At 42.2% G+C, this 23663-nt stretch overlaps 1 protein-coding gene across 10 annotated transcripts in view; it reads right to left on the bottom strand.

The window, feature by feature from the left end:
* Nucleotides 1–656: 656 nt before the first annotated feature.
* Nucleotides 657–23663, bottom strand: part of TNFRSF19 (TNF receptor superfamily member 19) — an 81790-nt gene continuing 58783 nt past the window's right edge. For 7 of the 10 annotated variants that reach the window (XM_073227411.1, XM_037001903.2, XM_037001906.2 and 4 more), the window contains 5 exons: nucleotides 12706–12870; nucleotides 12108–12233; nucleotides 8340–8442; nucleotides 7402–7808; nucleotides 657–3461 (listed from right to left, as the gene is read on the bottom strand). In XM_073227411.1, coding sequence (XP_073083512.1) covers nucleotides 7427–7808; nucleotides 8340–8442; nucleotides 12108–12233; nucleotides 12706–12870 — 776 coding nt within the window. In that variant the 3' untranslated portion in view covers nucleotides 657–3461; nucleotides 7402–7426. The other 3 variants (XM_037001909.2, XM_037001908.2, XM_037001910.2) reach the window with 3 other exon arrangements.

Raw genomic sequence — 23663 nt, 5'->3', positions numbered from 1 at the left:
GCACTAAGGCCAGGGGAGGGATTCTGGAAGTGCTGCAGTTTTGCCTACATGTCATCGAACACCACAGACTACCCAGTGAGAGACACGGCCACTCTAAATCAGCCATCGTTTTCCAGGAAGATTAAAGTCCTCTCCTAAAATCTAATAGTAACTTTAAACGCTTTATGGAGGGGAAGGAAGAGAAGGAAGAATGGGATTGAGAAGGAAGGGAGGTAAGCAGCTGGGAGGGAAACCAGAAAGGCACCAGGACCAGAGCTGCCCTGTGCAAGCTCCTCCCTCCCCTGTGCAAGCTCCTCCCTCCCCTGGACCATCCTCCACAGGACAGCGCCACTGACCTCCACAGAAGGAATATAAAACTTCTCTGTCGGTTGGTCCCTCTTCATGTCATAAAATGAAGGGGAAAAAAAAGAGATCATAATAAAATCTTGATACCAAAGCTTCTCAAGTAACTCAGAGCATTTTTCAGTAGCTTGATATGCCTGTGAAATATGACCAGGTCACTCGTGAGGATTTCCAAATCGCCCTCATAAAGTCTGAGGGGCCAGAGAGAGTTGTACGGGAAGGATCGGAACTTACAGAGACCTCTGCATGGACGGCAAGAGGGGAAAACACATCCTTATTCCCATCACCAGTCATTTCCCTAGTGCACATGGAAATAGGGACACCAGGGAACAATTTTATTTACAAATTAAAAAAAAGATTACAAAACTGTTTGCATAAGAAAATGAAAATGTACAAATTTATAAATTCCAGTATGCAAAAATAGTGATGATATCCAAAGTGATTCAAACTGACTACCTGAAAGCAATGACAGTTTTTCTTTTTCTTACTGGCACAGACAACAGTGCTTAACCTATGTAAGAGCAACATTAACATTTTATCTAAAGTAGAAAAATCTGTATTTGAAAAATATATTCCATATACACAAAATTAGAAAACCATGCCTTTATGTGGTTGCTCATTTTCCAAATCCTTGTCTCATTCTTGTCGATGAGTTTCCACAGCATTAAATGTCACCGTGGTTCACATTCCCAGTCCTGCTACGAGCTGATGACTGTTTCTGGGCACCAGCACCCCACAGCTGAGTCCCTCTGAGTGCTGTAGGATATCCCAACATGAAATGCAAATTGGAGTTTTTTTCTCAAGTGTTCACAAAGAGTATAGAATACATTTTTATGTTTCTGCAGTTGGTGGTGGTAAAATGTCATCTTGATAAAAATAACCCAGGATTCTGTAAATACAGTATCAAATGAAACTGGCTTTCAACCTTCAGTATTTCTCTACTGATTGAAAGTGATGTTTCTGGATTTTTGGCCAAAGTCTCATTCTCATCTATCTAGCTTTTTCCAGCTAAGTGGTGGTCTTTGACGTTAATAAGGGGTCTACATATGAAAAATGCATTCTGGTTATAAAAAGGAGCACAACCCCATCTACTTTGATCATCCCTTTGTCTTAACAGAAGTGGTCAGATTGCAAACAACGGCACACATATGTGCATCACGCGAAGCCCCTTGGGGAAACTGTAACTTGCATTTTCATGGACATCTTATGGTCAAATCCTAAATATTTCACAAGTTTCCTAAAGGCAGTGCTCATAGAGTTGATGAGTCCAAAGCTTAAGAGCAATCTAAGCAAGCGGGGAAAGAAAGAAAAAAATCAATCAGTTGTGACTGGGCACTAGCTAGACACAAAGGATTGCGGGTTACCATGAAACACTCTGATGTCCCATGTTGGTTAAAGGAACTGAGGTCATGAGAAGTACCGAACTCAGGCAAAAGAACACTTAGATATTGGAATCGAAGACTATGGGTAAAGAAACGTTCATCCACAGGAAGAGGGCTCATTAGATTTACTGTCTTGCATAGAGAGAAAAGCACCGGATAATAAGTGAGAAGATAAAACTGTCCTATGAATGACAGATTTGTAATGTTCACTTTAAATGAGATAAAAGGCACTTTGGATGGGGCAAATCCGAAACAAAGTATTTTAGTGCACTCTGACACAATGATGTCTAAAGGTCTATTTCTTTTTAAGTGCAAATGTAACAGTTCATGGTACTCAGTTAAAACACAAAGGCCAGATCTGATCATGTGGGTTCAGGTAGGAAACAAATCCTGTTCAGTTAATTCCTCTCCAGGGCAAAAAGATTAAGAGCAAATGAGCTGCCTGAACTGGGTTCATTTCTGTCTTAGCTCAAGAAACAATTCTAGTGGGTGCAGCGCATTAATAGAAGCGTCACACTTTTAGCTCCAGCATCATCGGGCTAAGGTAGGAGATTACAATGCTAATGCAAGTTACACGAAGGGCGGGAACCCTGGAACATCCTGGTCAAACCACACTATGAGTTACACCCTGTTCACCTGAACACTGCCTACAAACATGCTTTTCTTCTGGTTTTAAAACGTAGTGGAGTCTTCTAAGACTACTTAACTTGTGTTGCATTTCAGTAGTAGGGGAACCTGATACGTTGGCATTTTGAAAGCCGTTAGTATAAGACACAGGCCAAAGAATAAAGTCATTATCTTTATAAATAACCACTTTTCTATTTAAAAAAACTCTGGATCTTCTAAGCGCAGTAAGGGGGACAGAAGTAACAAATGCTTCCATTTCAACTGATTTTCAAAGAAATATGCTAACCTTTGTATAAACTCTCTAGGTAATGTGCATTGAGTGATTTTCACGGAGTGACGTGAGGCCACCACGTTCCTTAACGCAGGCCCCTCGTCCTCCCAGCTCCAGCAGGTGTTCATGGGACGTGGGCTGCGGTTAGAAGTGTCCATTCTGGAAAAGATCTGTGCTCCTCTCATTTCTAGTCAGGCCAGTTAACTTCACCTAATAAACCCAAGATTCACGCAGGCAGTATGAAACCAGTTCTAACCTCTTAAGCTTTAGTTTAGATGATGAAAAACGACCTTCATCAAATAGAAGCACTCACCTTTGAACCCATCCTACAGAAAAACTTCGGTAGCTAATCTGACATTGACTTTTTAGTAGGGTAATCGGCGATATGAAATTATTTCTGGAAAGAAAATGTAAGTGAAAATTTATGCTCTGGGGTTTGCAGTCTTGTGAAACCACATTCACCATGAAAAGTCGCCAGAATGCACTTCTGCTTCTTGTTATGTGCCCACAGTCTCGTAGGCTGCAAACTCGACCCATCAGTCTTTGAAGTCACGCCTGAGGCATAGAAGCTTCTTGTTTAGGAAAGACGCAAAGTATCATGAGTGCCTGGAGTCTTTTCTTGTTATTCCTTGAGGTTTCAGCTTACAGCTGGTCTGGCTCAGAAGCAACTGGTTGAAAGGCTTAAAGCGCCATCAGTTTGGTTCAGATTTATTTTTTTTCCCCAGAAGCCATGCAGGATCCAGACTGTGCTCAGTCTATAAGCCTCGGCGGAGGAGTGAGTGCCCTTGGGTTCCATTTGTACACTTCCATTGCAGAAAAAAGCAAGTCCTTTAAGCGTCCTAAAACAGCAACAGAAGGAAAGCTTTAAAAACAATACCTTTACAAATTAAAGGGGCTAACCTGTAATTGCAAAAAAATTACTGTGCTTGCTTTTACTAGTAATACGCATGAATTTAACAGCCTATGAACAAGAAGCTCACTTAATGGTGTTCAAATATCCATGTGTGCATGTGCTCAGCATAAAGATTTCATGACAACTCATGGTCGTTCAGTATTTGCAAATAGTGCTTAAAAGATAATGTGACCCATAATGATAAAACATATTAACAAAGAATTCTTTTGCTGATTTTCAACCTCATTCAAACATCTGAAGCTAATTTGCACCCCTTTAAAGATTTTAGGATCTTTTGGTCCTTCCTTTAAAAAAAAAACCAAAGATGGTTAATGGATAGGGCCATTCTTAGTCTCTGAATTGAGAACTTCTGTTAAACTGCTGGAGAAAGTTGAGCTGTAGTTTGGGAATGAGATTTCTCCTACAGCAATGTTCCTGGAACACTCACACTTTTCACAAATACCCTCAGCAAAGTACAGCCCTTAGATTTGTTCTTATCACAAACGGGCAGCGACCTCACATCAGGCAGGGACGAGGCATCAACAAACTGCACATTACTGTGAAAAACCTTCGTTTTTGGCAGTAATCTTTCATTAACATATTTACCACTAATTTGGCATTGGTGACGTATTGGATATATTATGGAAAACAAGTTTTTCCTATCCTAGATCTAATAAGATTATCTGTCAATAGAAGCTTCTCAAGTATTCTTGATGATAAGAGATAGTTTTATCAAATATGTTAATTAATCGATACAATAATAACTACATTAACATTACTGTGGGAGGCAAATGATAATCATTTTGCCAATAAGGAAAAAAATAGAGTTTAATAGGTTGAGAAACCAAGACTTGGTTCATCTCGTGTCCTTTCCACCATTCCTTCTATTATGTCAGGTTGACCTTTAAAATGTTGCTTAAAAAATACCACCAAAAAAAGCTTTTCCTGTAAGTAAACAGGCTGACTTCACTCTCCCAAATATCGTAGTTTTGTTCCCTTCTGGGGAGGTGTGTATAGGGAAACTGATTCAAATGGAGTCATACAAACTAGAGAAGGCTCTCTCACACCTATTTGCTTTTTCCTGAACTACACTGTCATCAACAGATTCTGGGTGGTCTTCAACCACCCACAAGAAAACTACTGTGTAAAAACACAGTTTCCGGAAACAAATGCATCATGCGCTAGAAATCTGAGCCTCTCACCAAGTAAAAACAAAGCACCGTTGTGCACTGCACAATACATACAAGTGTCAAATCATCAAACTGTATGCCTTTAGCTTATACAATATTATATGTTAGTTATATCTCAGTAAAGCTAGAAAGAAAATGGGGAATAGAGTTGTAAAACCCTGAAAATAGAAGTGAATGCTTGGGTAGGAATTTAAAGTTTCATTGAAAACAAAATAGAAGTAAATCACTTACATAAATAAAAGGGCGACTATGCTATATGTGCTCTCATACATCTCTCAAACAGAAATACTGTATGCTTTCCTGAATTATGAGCGAGCCCAGGCCAGGCAGCCAGGCTAACTGAACATGAACTCGAGAAACCAGAAGTCCTTTACTTTGGTTTATAGCTGCTGAGATCAAGTTTCTTATGAGAAGTATGGGAAGTTATTTATGAGAAGTATGTTCTCTGTCTTGGAGAACTAGCCTGTTAGGGGGAGTCTGAATAGCTTTTTGGAATCTAATGGATTGAAGAAAACACAGAACTAGTTGAGTTAAATACTCAGCCAACCCTCGTGATGAAGAGGTCCCATCTCCCAAAGATGTGCAGGGGTGGCTGCTGTCTACTTTCTTTGGGGACTAAATTTTAGTCAATTTTCATGCATTCAGTAAATATAATCAAAGAGAAAGTGCCTTTCAGAATCTGTAAAAAGATTATCTCTTAAAATGGGCTCAAAATATTATTTTACCAAAATTATCTAATAATTATAAGATAACACATCTTAGAAAGCTAATAAAAACTTTCTTTAATTACATTGTACAACTTGAATAAACATTTTCTCATTCATTTTAGATGTAACTGTAACTTTCTTTTCAAAATAAAGGTGAAAGCATCTTCATGTAGATCACAATTACCCTGACAACTGTCCTTGAAAAGGAATTAATGTCATTATACACCAAGCTTATATACTAAACTGTTTCACCTTCTACATTTTTACATTCATATAATGGTAATTGATAATCATGATTATCAACCCTACCCCCACATCACCAACAATGTTTAAACAGAAAAAGGTAGAGAATGAGTTGGTTCTGATATGAGGGCATGAAGATGTTTCATTCCTTTGTCTCAGAACTTACATCACAAAATTGGGGACAAGCTGCAAAATTAAGCTGAGTGGTAATTCTTTTTATGGACAACACTGAAAAACTGTAGCTCATCATTGGTAACACAATCGGCTAGCTACTCAGACTTTGCCTGAACAGCAAATATACAGGAAGATATAATAGATATTTGTGAAGTAACACAAATTTATCATCAAAAGCAACTGACTTGCTAAAAAAGAAACTTCAGGATCTTGTCATGAAAATATGATTCAGATTTAATTTTAAGACTTTAAAAATCTCTGTTGCAGTCTTGCCTCTGAAGGTTTGTGAGCCAAAACCCATTCTTAAGACCTACACTCAACTTGCCTAACTCCTAAGTCTTTTCTTCATATCGTGAAAGTTACAAAATTATGGGATGGCTCAACAGAAAAAGTGAGTGAACAATCTTTCCCAGCTACAGAGGTATGTTTTGTACTCTTTTAAAGCTACCTAATTTGTTCATTTCTCCTCCCCTTGCTTACCTCTTCTTTGTTACCTTTATTTTGAGATACACAACATTTTTTTCCTCCAAAGCCAACACATGTTTTCTGCATGGAATTCCCTATAAAATGTTTTTGTAGTTAAAAAACAAAACAACTACTGCTGCAGACTCAGATCAGTATTTAACCTTGTACTGTTCTTAGAAGGAACACACATCTCCATTTGCCCTTTGACTTTAGGCTGTTTCTATTATCAGACAAGGACGCAATGCCTCGCGGAAGGGGGAGCATGTTTCGGAGCGTCCTCAGGGACAGGCCCTGCCTGGTGACAGGGAAGGCGGGAGCGGGAGCAATGCCGTCTGTACAGGGAGGGGTCTCGTGGGGCCCGGAGCCTTGCTCTCGCTGTGACTCTGCCCCTTCATCCTCAAGGTTGGCATCATGCTTCCAGAAGGATGCAGACCAACAACGTACATGCTTCCACTAAGGAAGTATTTATAAACAATAAGTCACATTCAGCAAAGGCCACATCCTTGCCCGGCGGAGAAAGCGCCCCCTTCTCCTCGCCCTGCGCTCACCTCCTCCCCACAAACCGGATTTTAAACCCTTCCATCTGGAAGGTTCTTACGCTGTTTGGTCCCAGATCACAGCTGAGAATAAATGTCCAGCCACAGATCAGTTGGTGGAGGCGGAATGATCTAGTAAACAATAATGAGAAGGGAGGGAAGGGAACGGAGTAGCTTGGGGGATCTAAATTCTCACTAGCTTCACAGTGAACGAAGTGCATTGAGTATTGGGTTAAGAAATCCCAGGGAAAATGCAGGCGAGGAACTGTTTACAAGATGCTCCCCAAGCTAGCCCCTCACTCTCAGTCAGCGACAGAGCAGGCGGCGCTATGCTAAGTAGCTGGATTTACGAAGAAGAATAAAGATTGCAGCTGCCCTTTACAGTTTTATAGATTAGCGTTAATTAAAAAAAAAGGACTCAAACTTAATTTAAAATATATCCTCCTATAGCATGAAAGAAGCCATAAACAGTGGAAAACCCTCTGCATCAGGTTCCCCGACACCGTGAGGCGGAACTAGAGCTCCGTTCTGCGCAAGTCCCAGCCCCGGGCGCGCTGCAGCCTCGGCCTTACCCGGCGGGGCGGCGGGGGGGCCGGCTTAGGGGCGGGGCCGCTCCCGGGATCGGGCTGGCTTCTCGCCGCCAGCGTGCCCCGAGTGGGTGGGTACCGGCTCGGTCAGTGCGCTGCCCTGCCCAGGGGAGTCAGGGGTTTCTGTGACGTTTTCAGAATGAGCTTGCACGGGGAGGGTTCCACCATCCAAATCCGGAGCGCTGCGTGAATCCCAGGAGGCCAGGCTTTCACTTTCTGGACTGAGAGAATGAGCGTCTTCTCCAGCGAGCTCAGGGCAGGAGCCGCAGGAAGAGCCGTCGTCGCCGGGGGGGTTTTGCACCAGAGGCCAGGCGTCGGAGAACTCGCCGCACACGGACCGCGAGAGGGGACCGAAGCCAGCCGGCGCCGTCTCCCGGACGGGCCCCGCGTTTCTGCACACGTGTTCAAAAGGCTTTCAGTATTCCACAGGGAGGAAAAACACACTACAGAGCAACATTCCGGCTGTACCTTTAAGTGTTCTAGACGAAACGGCAATTTATTAAGTCAGAACTCAAGTGCTTCCTTTGTCATAAACTTGCTTCAATACAGGAAGTCCGATTGCCCCATTTACTTAAAACTAATCAATATAGTCATACGTAATCCGAGGTCTAAAACATGCAATTTCCCGGGTCTAACATTCTATGAGTTCATGGCATATTAGAAATTACTGACAGATAACAGAAGTGTCACAAATCATGAGCATGAGACAAAACTAAAACAAATGGAGTATTAAATATAAAGAATGCCGCACTGGATATCAGTTACCCCAAGGGAGTTAGTTAACCCAATTCCCGGCAAAGATTTGCCCCCTCAACTCCCAGAATGTCATTAATAATACTAAAAAAGTGATGCCCCCATAGTTTCACATGGAAGTTGGTAAATTAGTAGAATGCTTATTTGCACAAGGGAATATGCCCACTTACCTCTCCTGAAGGGCGGCCTGGGAGTGTGCCCCACAGCCAAGAGTCACGTGGCTGGTGCTACAGGCCTCGTCACAGCACAGGGACGGAATCAAGTGCACAGGCCCTAGGAAAGCCAGCAGAAGGGGAGGCCCAGCGCTTTTTTCTGGGAACTCTCTCTTTACTACCCGTTCAAGAAGGCTCTTGCAAATTTGGGCGTTCTCCTTTGAGTGACATTTTTGGGGTAAGGGGGCATGAGAGTTAATTTTTTTTCTCATTATCTGTAACATAAAATGACGAACCACTAAGAGGAGGTCCCTAGAGCCGTCAAATTCACAGGGACAGAGAGTCCAAGGGTGGCTGCCAGGAGCTTGGAGAGGGCGGGAACGGGGAGTTGTTTCATGGGGACAGTTTCGTTTGGGAAGGTGAGAAAGTTCTAGAGATGGACAGTGCTGATGGCTGCACAACAGTGTGAATGGGCTTCATGGCACTGAACTGTGCACTGAAAAGTGGTTAAAACGGGAAACCTTGTGTTACGTATATTTTACCACAATAAAAATCATGATGAAAAGTAATAATGTAGTCTGTGTGAGGGCGTGTGAAACGGGACTCTCAGGTACTGTGGTAACAGCAGAAATAGTACAACAGTTCACTGGGTGTTCCAGCAATATAACAGTCACATAAAAGGGTTGGAACCCTTTCACTCAGTGTGCACGTGCACACACACACTTTTTCCTTTTACTGCCAGGAATGTACCTTAAGGAATAACTAGTTATGTGCACATAGCTTTACAAACCATTATGTTCACTGAAGCAGTGGGCATTTTTGGTCATGCAGGTAATACAAGTTTATTGACAAAAATTAAAATAAGATTAGATAAGAAATTTCAAAATAAATCTTCCCTAATCCTATAAACTGGAAATTAACACTGTCAACATTCGGTAAAAGGCTTTCTAGAATTCTCTCTCTCTCTCTCTCTCTCTCTATATATATATATATATACGCATTTAGTTCTGATTTTATAAAACCATAAACATACTAGGCTTAAGGACAAATATAAAGGCATACATACATAGAGAGAAGACAACATGAAGAAATTATGTATTTACATATGCATATGTTTTGGTGGGTATCCAAAGTTTCCATGAGGAATTAATCTCTTTCCTTCTATAAAGGGGAAAAGAAGTTAGGAAACTACTATTTCCCTTTTTAAAAATGAATGTTAAATACTGGGACTCATTATAAACCAGTGTTCAGCGGGATGGCCGGCCAGCGTGCCTTCATCTAAGTGTCTCAGAGCAGCTCCCCTGCGGTGCCCTCTGCGTACACACAGCCCTGCGGTCACGGGCGCCTCGCCCGCCGCCAGCACCAGTTAACCCGACAAACGTGCCATGCTCACAGTAGGACACTTCAAAATTATTTTAAAAGCAAAGGCTCTGCCGTTCTTTGTAGAAATGCCTGGTTCTACGGCTTAAGCAGGGAAGTACAGATGAGTCCGGAACTTCTTCTTGTGCCAAAATTAATAAAGTGCTGAAAGAGTAATGGGGACATGTTAAAATGACACCTAAGCCAGCCTGAAGGCCAGACCTTGGAAGGTTTGAGCATCAACATCATGACAGCAGAGGACTGTGACCTACTGAACAGGGGCCCTTGAGCCCACACTAATTAAAATAAATCAGTGGAGAAGAAGCGGAAGTTTGTTTCTTATCTTAGGAAGCTAATTAATGTAGGGAGGATGATGGACCTAGAGAACCAGTGTTTGTCAAGCGCCAGTGATGCCTGACTCAGGGAAGACTGATACCCCCCAGACGGCAGCAGTTTGGAAGGTAATGGGGGTATTTACATAGCCTCCAAGAGTCTCCCACATGTATTCATTAATTACAGAGAAAACAGAGAGAAACTTGGCAGACATCACCTTAACAAAGCTCCTGAGTTAACTTGGCCAGGAGTGGACAGGTGGACGCGCTGTGCCTCCTGACATGAGGCACTGCAAAGGACATGGCGTCACCTCTGTGGCTTTTCTAAACCCAGTAATAAAGAGCCATCAGACAAACCCAGACAGAGGGTCATGCTACGAAATGACTGGCCTGTGCTCACCACCAATACTAATGTCGCAAAATGCAAAGAAAGATTAAGAACTATTCCACCTGAAAAGAGAATAAAGAGATTTGACAACTAAATGGAACAGTTATATACCTGGGATTTTCTTTAACTATACAGGATATTATTGGGACAATTCACAAAATCTGCATATGCTCTGTAGATTATAGAACAACACCGAGTTACTGCTAATTTCCTGATTTTAACAATTGTGCTGTTGCGTAAGAGGATGTTCCTGTTCTTAGGAAAGAAACACTGAAATATTACAGGGAAAAAGGACATCATATCTGCAACATATGTGATTTTTAAATGGAAGTGAAAAAAATATATACATCTCCACCATACTTAGAAATAAAAATGATACAGCAAATATATGGACATGAGATAAAATGCTGATATTTGGGAACCCTGGTTAAAGGGTCTGAGGGACTTCTTTGTCCTATTCTTTCAACATTTTCATGAGTCTGAAATTACATTAAAAAGTTAAAGGAAAGTAAGGTGCTGCATTGAGGAAGCAGTGACTCGAAGAAGCTCTATGAACCTGGGCACTAGCCTGGAGAGACCCCTTCCTACCTTAGGACTCAGCTAGGAAGAAGTGCCCCAAGGCCACCTGTGTATTTCATCTTTCTTTTCAGACAGAGATAAGATGAGGCAGACTGTGCAGGAAGCTGTGCTTTATTACATGTGAGACTTGGGTTCTTCTCTCAAGAAATTATTCCTGCTCACTCTGATTCTAGACGCGGTGCACTGCACTTGGAGCATTTTGGGTCAAGCAGTTACTGTCAGTAGCTGTCTGAGAGTCTGTTATCTATGCAAAGACAAAACAGACCCTCACACACCATGTGATATCCTGTGATTTCATTCTTAAGCCGTTCCTAAAAGAAGAGACAGCAATGATCAGTAGAAAACTAATGATGTCGAAAACTTCTTGTTCCATATTAGGTTGAAAACCTGAATCCTGCCAGTTTCTTGGAAAGAGCAATCAGACAGTTCCAAGACGGTGAGTCGGTCTATTCGGGAGACACTTAACGTAGAACAAAAAAAGGGTCCCAAGGGACCCAATGGCGCCATTAGTATTGCCCCCAAGAGTGGTAAGAGAGGTGGGGGGAGGGCAGGGCAGACTTCCAGGGGGGCGCTTCCCTCGCTGAGGTGGTGGGGACGGGAGCAGAAAGAGAAGGGGACTGTGTGCTGATGAATATAAATACATGGCAGGGAAAAGTTGGTACCTTTGCCCGTTTTTGCCCACGTTAGAGACCTATTTCCACTGGAATGACCTCCCTAAACTTTCGTTCTTGTCAGTAGTCTCAGAGGCAATTACGGTCAGCCACAGATCTCCCTCCACTCTCTGCTTGAGGAAATCCAAGAAGACATTAAAATAGACATATTACCGTTCAGTTTGAATCCGCCAGACAAGAAAGGATACAAACTCCTCCTCTCCCGAAGGTTGATACTATTTTAAATGGACTGACCCAAAACTATAAAGGCAAACTTGCTTAAAAAGTTGCTGACAAATTCTAGGACTTTAATGAGATGCTTATTTTCTTTTGAATACTTAAGAGCCTCAAAACATCCAAAACTTGGGGGGCAGTGGAGAAAAACCAACAAGATAAGCTTTATTTAGGAAACCAGGCAGAGGGACCTCCCCTGGTCAGCTGCCCGGCCCCCCTGGCGGCCCGCGGCCAGCCAGCTTACCGCAGGGCTGGGCCGAGTCCTGGTGGCACTGGCAGCACGCTCTGGAGGCAGGCTCGCGGAGCCGGGGTCTGTCCAAGCATGACAGCTCAGAACCGTTGTACCGAATGTCCGGGCCTCGCAGGGACCCTGCAGGAGGGGCGAGAAGGCCATCAGTGGGGACTGTTTCCTCTATAAAGGAGCCCTTCAACTTCACAAGCAGACTGTACTGTGCTAGCTTTTGTATTTTTAAAGAAAAAAATGACATCATTCACATTTAAAAATATTTCTTCTTATGCAGAGGCACAAATATGAAATAATCTGTCAAGAAGGCTCAAAATGTAGAGTTATGCTGCCAGGAATAAGAACAATGTTTATTTTTGCCTAGTGGCAGGGGGACACCCTTGCCTTTTCCATGTCTGTCTAAAGGACCATGTGGCTGCCGTGTGCCTTTCTGGGCAGAGACGGCAGCGAGGGCTGCCTTCCCGTGCGCTCTGTCCCTTTGGCCGCTACCCGGGTCTCATCTATTCAAGTCGCACTCTCTTGTCACTCACTCACAGGACAGTGAGGATCAAACTCACTTCACCAAAATGCTGAGAAACAGAAACGGCTCAAAACTTACAGCTGGGTTTTTTCTCCATAAACTGCCTCTTACAATAGATGACACAGAGAATGAGCAGGGCCAGCAGGACGGTGGCCAGGGCGCTGCAGATGACAGCGGCCAGAGCTGCGTCCCGGGGGCTGGAGGCTGTGGACGGGATCCTCACGAGGTTGACCTTGCTGGTACCTGGAAGCCACAGGATGGAATCAGCGCGCTCTCAGCAACCCGAGGGCCTCGGTGCCAGCCCTGAACCTGGTGGCCGCCTTTGGTAATGGCCTTCGTGCAAAATAAATAAAACTCCAGAAAACCAGGGGGTGGTATTTTAAGATGGCTCAAGCGCTCTCTCCTCTTAGAAGATTTCTTTAATACTACACCTCCACCCTGCACCCCAATATGTACAGAGGTACCACCCCTCTGTCCCTACACACTCTGTTGCAGGAATGTGCTTTTTGGCCCATTTAGACCAGGACTGTTTGCGAGCTGGAATCTGCCATCTTTCCTTCTGTCTCCCAGTACTTGGCATACTGTTTGCATTTTAAAACAGACGATCTAAGGTTTGCCTTTGGGCAAGTGTTGGGAAAAACCAGGAGTGGGATCATTCATGACCTTACAATCCATCCCCAATTCCTCAGACAGTAAACATTTTTTAATACTTTAGCTGTTAAATTTCTAACAACATCTAAGTTTTGGGGGGAAAATACCAATACTGTTGTTATTCTTTGGAGAGGCAGGCATAGTAATGTGTTAAGAAAGTGTCGAGAAAAAGAGGTGGGCCCCCATCCTGCTCTGTGTGGGTGCTGTCAGCTCCTTAGCACTGTTCAGGGGTGCCTCCTTACCCCCATCGCTGACGGGTCACTCCAGACCCTCTGATAGAAGGGGAATGTGCATCCCTCATGTAATTGTAAGTTATCTTGAAACCACTTAAAAAAGAAATGCAAAATTTATCTATTTTCCTTGACCTATTACGTCTTAAAATGTTATCATTTTGACAGGTGTTCAATATAAAAGTTGTTAATGACATATTTTGCATTCTCTATTTTGTACACAAATTTCAAAGTCTACTGTGGTTTCACAATGACAGCACCATCTTACTTTGGACTAACCATATTTCAAGTGCTTATTAGCCACACATGGCTAACAGCTAGGATAACAAACATGACAACTCTAGGATGAAGGGTTTGTGTCTACATTTGTGTGACACGGCACCTAAATGCAAGCAACTCATCACTGTACCTTCTTCTTGTCCCTGGCTGCAAATCCCCAAGGCCCTACCCCAAGACTAGTTTCCACTGTATAAAATTTGGGGCTAGAACCAGAGAGAAACTTTCAGGTTAATAACATTGAATCAAATAGGATAGCAGGAGCAATCATCTTAGCACATTTTGAGTCTTGGTATTTCTAGGCTCAATGATTCTGGGCCACACTGATGAAAGTTTCTTATTGCCACCAGGAAAGGCCCGTAACCCTTGGGTGTGGACGAATAGGAATCATAACCAATCATCCACTTTAAAGGATATTAGTTCATAAACATGTTTAATATTCATAGAAGTATTTCATCACATGGCTAAGCAGAAAACTACAATAATCACATATTAAATGTTTAACATACGGGAAGTTAAACAAATTACACTCCTGACCTGACAGAGATCACATCTAAGTCTGAAATAGCCTCTATTAGTGGATAAATTCACAGGAGGGTGTAAGGACACAGGCACAGCTGTACAAACACTGACAGATAAATCACTGAATAAGAATTTATATCCTATGCAAGTGAAATAGTAGGTTGCATTGAAAAGGAAACGACTTGGGAAATTTATCACTTCTTTGGACCAAATGGTGGAGTTGCAGAAAACTGCCATCTCCTTCATGTTGGTGAGAAAGGTGCTTACTTCAGTGTGTGATCAGGTACCTTAGCTGAAACTTTCCATCAAATAGTAGCCATCAAATTGAGACCTAATACATGATTTGAGTTGAGTTTCTATGTTCAATCATTTAAGTTAAGCTTAGCAGTTCACATATTATTGGATATTCAGAAAAACCCTAGTAGAATGGGGATTTCAATTTAAGGTAGGATCATAATGAGAATCCTTTAAGTTCTTATTGTTTAAAGTCTTTCTAGAATGTATTAGTCAACTTATTTGCCTTAATATGAAAAGAACTCTAACTTATAAACCAGCTAAAATATTCCCCTACAGGGATTTAATTTTTAATTTGGTGCTGTATGCTTCAGGATTTATGTTCCCCAAGATGATCATAAAAGTCTTATTCATACATGGCTTTCCTCAGTAGGGTACGAATACTGTAATTTCTAGGATATAGAGTTGCCATAATATCATCAATTTAAAGAAAAGTACACTCAAATTAGCCCTTATACATTTCCCAAGCAGTAGCATCTTAAGAGTAACAAGAAAGATACAGTAGTTCCACCTCTCAATTTTTGACACCTTTATAAGAAAAGTTATCTTGTTAATTCAAACAGCCCCTCAGAGAGGTCTCTGAAACCCCATTTCTGATTCTTGTTTCTATGTGCAAGTTTATGACAACACTCACAGCAAATAATCTTTATGGGAAATGGACTGATCATCTTTAGGGTGACTGGCATGGACTGCAGTGTACACATAAATCTGGAAGCTATGGGAGGTGGGCTGAAGAGCATCTGATGTTTCCAACAACCTCAGAAACACGTTCATATAAGTTCCTGTGAAAAGCCTATTTTCTTATCATTCTTCTTGACTTGAGCAGTTTAAAAAAAGGGTGATGGGGAAGTTGGTATTAGCTCTAAGAACTGGTTTCCACTCTGTAAGTTCTGGTTTACTGAGAGGTTGCTGAGAATTCCTCAGAAAAGGACTGGTCCACTACAAACTAAGAAGTATTGTTTTGCTGACCTGTGGCTGCTGCAGTGTAACTGAGGTTCTTTCCACCCACATGCCTTGACCACACTCCGTGTCCAGAGTTCACCGAGCATACTGAATGCCTGCAAGGAATTTGCCCCATACCTTATTAGGATTCTGACAGTGCTTCTGAAGAACTGCAAATAGGAATGTCCACAGTCTTTAGAAAGTTTTAATTTTTCTGGAACACATAGGCATTTCTTACTCCAACCAATTAAATCATTAAATTCCACGATACTCTTAATGCAACCCTGTGCCAATTTGCTTCAGAGTGAGAGCTGTTTCCTAGCTTAAGTTTTACATTACATTAGATAGGTTCAGTCTTGTATTGTGCACATTTCCTTTGGACTCCAGATCAGCTGTACAATTCTGTACGGAGTCTCTGTTATGAATAAGACATCGATGAGGCACTAAATAAGCTGAACAAGACTCTGGATTGAAGAAGAAGAGAAAAATGGAAGTTCCCTGTAAAGTCTGGCAAGTGTATTTATAAAGTCCATTTGTACCCTCTTCGGAGTGTGACTGAGGTGTGAAAATCCAAATTGCAAAGATTGTCTCCTTATATCCCACCCCCTAGAGAGCTTCCGAATGTAGCTGGAGAGAACATACATTGCACAGACCTGTGTCACTGGATTCTGACTAGTCACGGAAGAGTCTTAGAAGAGGAACACCTCAGATGTTGCAAATTAGGAGCCCAGTTCTGGCCACAGGGCTGACTGAAGAGGGAACACTTGCTTCTGTAGACTTCTGTGGACTTTCACACACCTGGGCGTTACTTACACACCTGCAGTGACTTCAACCTCCTAACAACTATGCAAAGCAGTAAAAGCTCATTGATGACCCTCACTTTATAAATGAGAAAACCAAGACTTCCAGTAGATGGCTCAAGGTTGCCAGCAGCCTGAGAACTGGGACCAGGCCTTCTGCTCCCTTTCGGTGGACCACGCTGGTCCCTGTATAAAACTTGGGGCTAGAACCAGAGAGAAACTTCCAGGTTAATAGCATTGAATCAAACAGGATAGCAGGAGCGATCATCTTAGCGCACTGAGTCTTGGTATTTCTAGGCTCAATGATTCTGGGCCACGCTGATGAAAGTTTCTTATTGCCACCAGGAGAGGCCCGTAACCCTTGGGTGTGGACGAATAGGAATCATATCCCAGTCATCCACTTTAAAGGATATTAGTTCATAAACATGTTTAATATTGCTTTATGGCAATTTTTGGGAACTTTAGGAGAACTTCATGGCAGTGACTGAGCTTGAATTGGACATGGAAGCATGTCCAATATATGCTCCCCGTGGGCCACACCGCTCCGTGGATGTGGGTGGATTCTGAGCAAGTAAGACATTCCACTAAGTAATGATAAGCAAAATGTGACTTAGGTTTGCTTATGTCCAGGCCATGCTATTTCTGGAGGAGAAACCGGCCAGGCCACAGAGAGGTCACGGGATTTCCTTAACAGCAGAGCTGCTGGGGGTGCACGGCAGCGAGCCCCGCCCCAGTGCGTCTGCCCTGCGAGGGCGTTTCCGCACCCGTGGCCTCCGTGTGCACCTTGCTGTGGCAAAGGAGCCGTGATGAGCAGCTTGCCGGTCGTGGCACACAGGACAGAATGACGGGGTGTCAGTGAAGCTGGAGGAGAGGGAGCTTTATGGCAGTGACTAAACTTGAAAGGGCTGGATTCAAAAGGGAGATGAATGGCCACGCAAGGGGCTGCTGGAAGTGACCCTGTCTAGATTTTGTTTGTGTGACCATGGCTCTGCTTGCTGTCCATCTCCCTGTGTGTTTAAGCCCTCCAACTTCCCACCAGGCCAAGTGTAAACCCTACTAAACCAAAGACCTTTTCCCCAGAGGATATTCCTTGCAAAAGGAGCCATCCAGGGAGGGCCAGCTCAGGAGGGAGCAAAGAGGTCTCCCAAAGCTGGCTCTCACCACTTCCCAGCCTGCCCATGAACAAGACCTTCCCCCTCTTCTAGGGAAGGTTGATGGCTCATTACGCAGACACCTGGACGCCCCGGAGGCCCCGGGCACTAACGCGCGCTCAGGGCAGGCGAGCTCAGGTGAGGCTTGCTGCCACGCACCCGACAGCTCTGCTGTGACCTCTCTGTGGCCTGGTTGGTTTGTCCCTACAGAAGTGAGCATGGCCTTGATATTAAGAACAAGATTAAGCAGGAAACTATATTTCACTACTGAAATTTCTACTTCCCGTCTGAGCTGCTTTCCTGACTCTAGATTCATTGATCCAACAGCCTGCTGAACATCCCTCTTGGACGCTGATGCATCTTAAACTCAACACGTCCGAAAGGTGAGCTTGCCATTACTGCCGTGACCTCGTCTCTTCCCCACAGCTGACCCCTGCCCACGCTCCTCCTACAGCCCTTTTCCCCGTCCCCGCCTGCCTGCAGGCTCTTTGCTGGGCTGCTGTGTATAGACTGCTCTCTCGGCTGTCACGGGTCCTTCCGCACGTCGCCCGCTCAGTGGGGCTTCCCCACCAGTTTAAAACTGCAGTCTCTCCCCGTGCTTCCTACCCCTTCCCTGCCTTCTTCTCCTTCCCAGCGCATGTCGCCACCTGACATTTTATATATTTCATGGTGCAGATGGAAATAGCTGGGGCCAATAATGGTTCCATGCACATACTCTTACTTTATGTAATGTTAATTTGAGTATACATGAAAAAGCAAGGGTTGCTCAGATTGCCAATACACAGCCCTGGAAGATTACTGGACATAACCTCAGAATGAATATGAAAAAAAGGCAGCCTTCTCTGGTCAGTTTTCATTAGCTCCTCATGGGCTCATCACAAAGGGACCTTATTTTAGTTACCATATGCCAAATGCAATCTTAGTTAACAATGCCTAAGTAACTATGACCAGTTCACAATGGACTACCAAAGAGCTAGGAAGGGGGGACTTTCAGGTCATTTACCAATGAAGGCTGCTTTGGCATCAATTTCAGAAACCAATGGGCAAATTGGATAAAGGGAACGATTAACCTACCTATCATTTTATCAAGTTGGGCATATTAATTACATTTTTACTTACTGCCTTCCCCCTAAAACTATTGATAAGTATGGAGAAAATTACCTGAGCACCTAGAGAACTGTTAATGACAGGAGCCCATAATTTTTTTCTTGTAGAAAGTTATCCAAATTATCATCGACACTATCACAGCTACCGCATGTCACATGCCTATGGAGGGTCAGCCCTTCAGTTACTCCTTCCAGAATGTCACAATAGCCCATTGCAGTAAGGGTTTTAGAGATGAAGAAGTCTATAAACATATGTAAGTACTTTTTTTTTCATTTCAAACGACCATCAGTTGGTTGGATCTGGATTTGAGACTGCTTTGTCTGATTCTAAAACTTTGGATATTTTTTGGTAAATTATGCTATGCTCTTTCCAACCATTTAGAGCAAAAAGTATACTGGAGTGTGAAGAATTACTGCTTCAAATTTTGCAGAGACCAGTAAATTCTAGTAATTCTAACATATAGAATATAACTTGACTTAATTTAAAACAGAAATACAGTTTCTAGGTGCAGAGGGATGGAGAGGAGGACATAAGTGAGAGGGTGCTCAGTGGTCCAGAGAATGACGGTGATGGCTTGGGTAGGACTATAGCCATGGAGAGGTGCCCAGCTGGCTATATATGGGAAACACCTGTAAGAGCAACTGGATATACTGATAGCGGGCTTGGTGCCAGTAGAGTGAGTCAAAGGCAATGATGCTGAGGTTTTGGGGGTAAACACTGGGCAGGCAAATTACAGTGCTATTTACCAATCTTTTGGGAGAGTGAAAATTTGAGGGACAGTGGATTTGAGGGGGAGCAGAGAGGTAAGGAATAAAAATTATGTTTTAAAGTGTTAAGTTTGAGATCCTATTATCTATCTGTGTGGAGCTGCTGAGTTGGCAGCTGGATGGACATGTGAGCAACGAGGCAGAAGAGAGGCTCTAACTGGAGATACAAATTTGAAAACTACAAGTGCCTAGATAATACCCCGAATCAAGGGACTGTTAACAAACCGTACATGTATAGTGTAAATAAAGATGAAGGTGGGACACAGATACAATTTGAAGTTAGGAAATCTGAGAGAAAAGGAGGAGCTAGTCTCTGAGATAAAACAAGCAGAAATGGTGTCAAGGAAGCCTAGAAAAGAATGCGTTTCAGGAAAGAAGTAGTAAACCAAAACTTGCTGGGATGAATTTTGGTTCTTAAATAACTATGGTTCATCAGGATATTTTATTTGCAGGATTCGTTCCAGAAAGCAAATTTCAATGTTCCAGAAGATAGTTAATAGATGCATGATTTTAAAAAAATTAGTGATCTACAAATCTATTTGGACCAATCTTTGAATTAAAATGAAGCCAAAATGTGATTATGAAATGTGAAGTCACAAAGTAAAATAAGAGAAGCAAGACTCAGAAGGAGTTTATAAAAAACAGTAATCATGATAACTATTAAGCAAGATTCCATTGTTTATACAAGATTATTTAAATTAAGAAAGGTACTATTTTTCAAATGAGTGATAGAAGGATTGTGTTATGGATTTGCATTTTTCCTAATGAATCATTCTGACCTTACTTTTGAAACTTCACCCAAGTAAATACATATATTTTGGTTTGACATCTGTGTTTACCAGCATCTGAGATTGGTAAACATCGGCTGAATTATTTTCTCCCACCTCTGTCCGCAACAGCCAGCTGTGTGCATGAGGACCCAGCAGCTTTCAAACATGCTCTGGGGGCTGAGTTTCCAAGTTAGTGCCCTAAACTGTTTCTACTGATTGTCTTTTTTGAACTGAGAGCACATGGAAGCCACTACAATTATGCAAGCATTTTTCCTTTTTCCTTTGTTGAGCAATGCTGTAACATTTGTTTATAAATCCAGAACATCTAAGCTGGATTCCTCCTTTTAAGTCCCCTTCTGGACACTGCCCTAATTAGCGGTCCTTTCAAGATAGAAATGTAAGTGAATCAAGGCAGAACCCGGAGGCGGCTCCAGCTTGCTTTTAATGCTAATACAGATGATTCACAAATATGTTTTCATTATAATCAGAACCCACCCCTAAGAAGGAAACTTGTGTATCTTTATTTCCCAATTGGTCAAGTTGCAGCTAAAGGCTACCATGTATAAATAAAGTGTAAAAGCTGAAAGGATATCCCTGGAACTAAAGAAATCCAGAATGTATTTCAGTGGCATGACAGGCTTGCCAGCTGTGGCTTATGGGATGGGGGTTAGCCGGGCTGTTGAGAGCAGTGCAGGGCAGGAGATGCTGAGATGCCCCATTGAAAGTCATTTGAGTCCTCTCTCCATCCAGCAATCCTGACTTGATCAACTTCTGTTTGCCTCTGGGCTGCCTGCCCATCACTGTTTTATGGACTTTGTCAACCTATTACCATGTTTGTTGAGAGGAAACCATGAAGAAAATCTTTTTCTTGAAACTGGGGGTGGGGTCGGATAGGGAGAGGGGGAGTAGAATTATATCCATTCTTAAATATAAAGAACTTAGGACTTAGGAGTGTACTTTACATTTATGTTTATCTTATACTCTCATATGAAGTTATTTCAATAATAATTTCCTTTAGATTTTTAATAAACATTACTCTCTATTATGAGACTTTTTAAAAGATATGATTATAGCCAATATTCTAAAATGATTCTAATTACTCTATTATTATTTGAATTATAGAAGGAATGGTCCAAATCTTGCAATGAAAACATTTAGTTACATGAATCAAAGTCCTTTATTGTATCCTGTAAAGCTTTCATCAAAACATTTTTCTGAATTTCTTATAACAGAAGAGATATGTACTTAGAAAAGTAGAAACTTCTTTAAATAATAGGTCTGTCAGTACTTATCTACAACTTCATCTTTACTCTTAGACAATCTTAACTAAAGTCACTGTGAACCATATCTCAGAAAGAGAAATAAGGTAATTGTTAATAGTTTGGTACTAACAGAACACTATTATGAATCAATGGGTTAAAGAAGGCAATATCAGTATTTTAATTAGATAGAAGATAGTTGTTTTTTATTAGATTTACTGATGAAGCAGATTATCAATGACTGGATAAATTAATATACATAAATATCAACCTGAATTAGCAGACTCTAGTGGTACACAGCTCACACATGTAGAGCATATTCAAGTTGTGTTTACATGAACCTGAGTTTACTAAGTGAGAATTAAAATAGAAAATATACTCCAAGGCCTGCCCTGCCCCATATGTTGGGGCTCTGTAGACCTGGAAACATTGCTCACTGATGAGCTTAGGTACTTAGCTTCTGGGGGATCACAGAGGAAATCCTAAATAAGGATTGTGTTGGAAGCTCTGGCTTTCAGTCACTGTGAAGCAATGCATATTCTAATGGCTAAGAGCACAGCAGTCAACAGCCTGGGTCCAGATCCCGGCTTCTCACTTCAGTTCCCTTACTGATGAACTCAGGGAACAGCAGTACCAACCTCGCAGGCTCTTCCTGACAACTGAATGAAGTAATGCACGTAAAGGGTTAGCACGGTGCTGTACCACAGTAAAATTTCTCCAAGTGTTCCTTTCTCCTATTACCTGTTACTCATCCTCTCTCCTATTACTATTTGGCATTGGACCTCATACTATAGTTATTATTCTATCAGAACATGGGTTGTCTCTTAATTGAAACCACCCGCATAGTAGATAGGCCATTGAATAAATTAATGGAATGAGCTGCTTACCACTGACTCTGTGTATGTGTCCTCATAACACATCCCCAAAGCACTGGGAAGCTCAGGAAGAAAATGAACAGTGAAAACAAACCCGAATAGTTCTCTTTGGAAGTTTAGATGCAGCTCTTATAAAAAAGACATAGCTACTATTACTTTGATTTAAGTATTTCAAAGTTTATATAACAATAAGCATCAATTGGCAAAATAACTAAATCTCAAGGAATATTGTGAGTGACATGGTAAAGCCACTAAGAAAATCCTTGAGGAAAGAAACCTTCTTAGGCAAGTAAGAACAATGTTAATTATCTGTCAGTTATGAAGAGATGGCTCTGAGAATACAGACCTTGAGAGTCTCACAACTGAGTATAATTTATTTCACAAAATCTCCAAAGTTTCTCCAACTTTTTCAAAGGCTTTTCTTAAGTCTTGTTGGCATAGGTATTTGGAGAGAATGAACCAAACAGTATAATTCATTTGCCTTTAGCAACTTGAGCACTAAGACCACAGTTTGAACTTATGAACTACATAATGACCAATAAACAAAATACATACATTGAACAAAGATATTATATATTAAAATTACATGCAAAAAAGATTAATAGAGATGACAGCCTGAAAGGAATACACAGAGAGGAAACCTATACTTATAAATACATATGTTTGTCTGGTTACTGCAACTATTTAGGTGGTCTTCCCTTACTGAAAACTTATGACCAGGAAATAGAACAGTTACGTGGACATACGAGAACTGTCTTTGTGGGTAAGTTAGTTTGACTTCCATTCATTCATGCGGGTGGGCTGGTGACAGTCAGAGGAGTATCTTGGGCACTCTCCATTGCCAGCATGGGCAGAGAAATGCTCCTGCTTGAGAGGAAGGGATAAGGCGGGGTGGGAAGGAGGCAGCGACAGCCCCCCAGCCCAGCACAGCATTTACACCAGAGACGGACAGACCACCGGAGAAGCAGATCCAGTGCTGGTGACATTTACCCTCTGCCTCTTCTCCCTCCTTGATTTACGTTTGTATTTTTACCGGAGAGAATCAAACTCTTTCCAAAGCTGCATACAGTTTGGTAGTCAAGGAAGTCTGTGATAGCATTTATTTGGCAATTAGCTGACAGTATGAAGTTAAGTTGAAATTTGGTCGTTTCTGAGTGTCATCATCACAGCTGGTACATTTTCTGACTTGAATTCCCATTCTATGGGGTTGCAGAAGTCAAGTCTCTGCTTGACGTGTGTAGACACAGGCTAGGTTCCCCGTCCAACTGAGACCATTATTTCTCAGGGCAAACCTCCCGCTACGTAGCCTGCCTCCCACTGCGTGTGTTAACACAGTCTCCCAGGCAGCCAAGCTCCTTTCTCCTTTGAGGAAGCACCACCCAGAATGCACTC

This window comes from Manis javanica, chromosome 1 (assembly GCF_040802235.1).
Source record: "Manis javanica isolate MJ-LG chromosome 1, MJ_LKY, whole genome shotgun sequence".
Lineage (NCBI taxonomy): Eukaryota > Metazoa > Chordata > Mammalia > Pholidota > Manidae > Manis > Manis javanica.
Note: the sequence above shows the minus strand (reverse complement) of the source record. Positions and strands in the feature narration are given on the sequence as shown.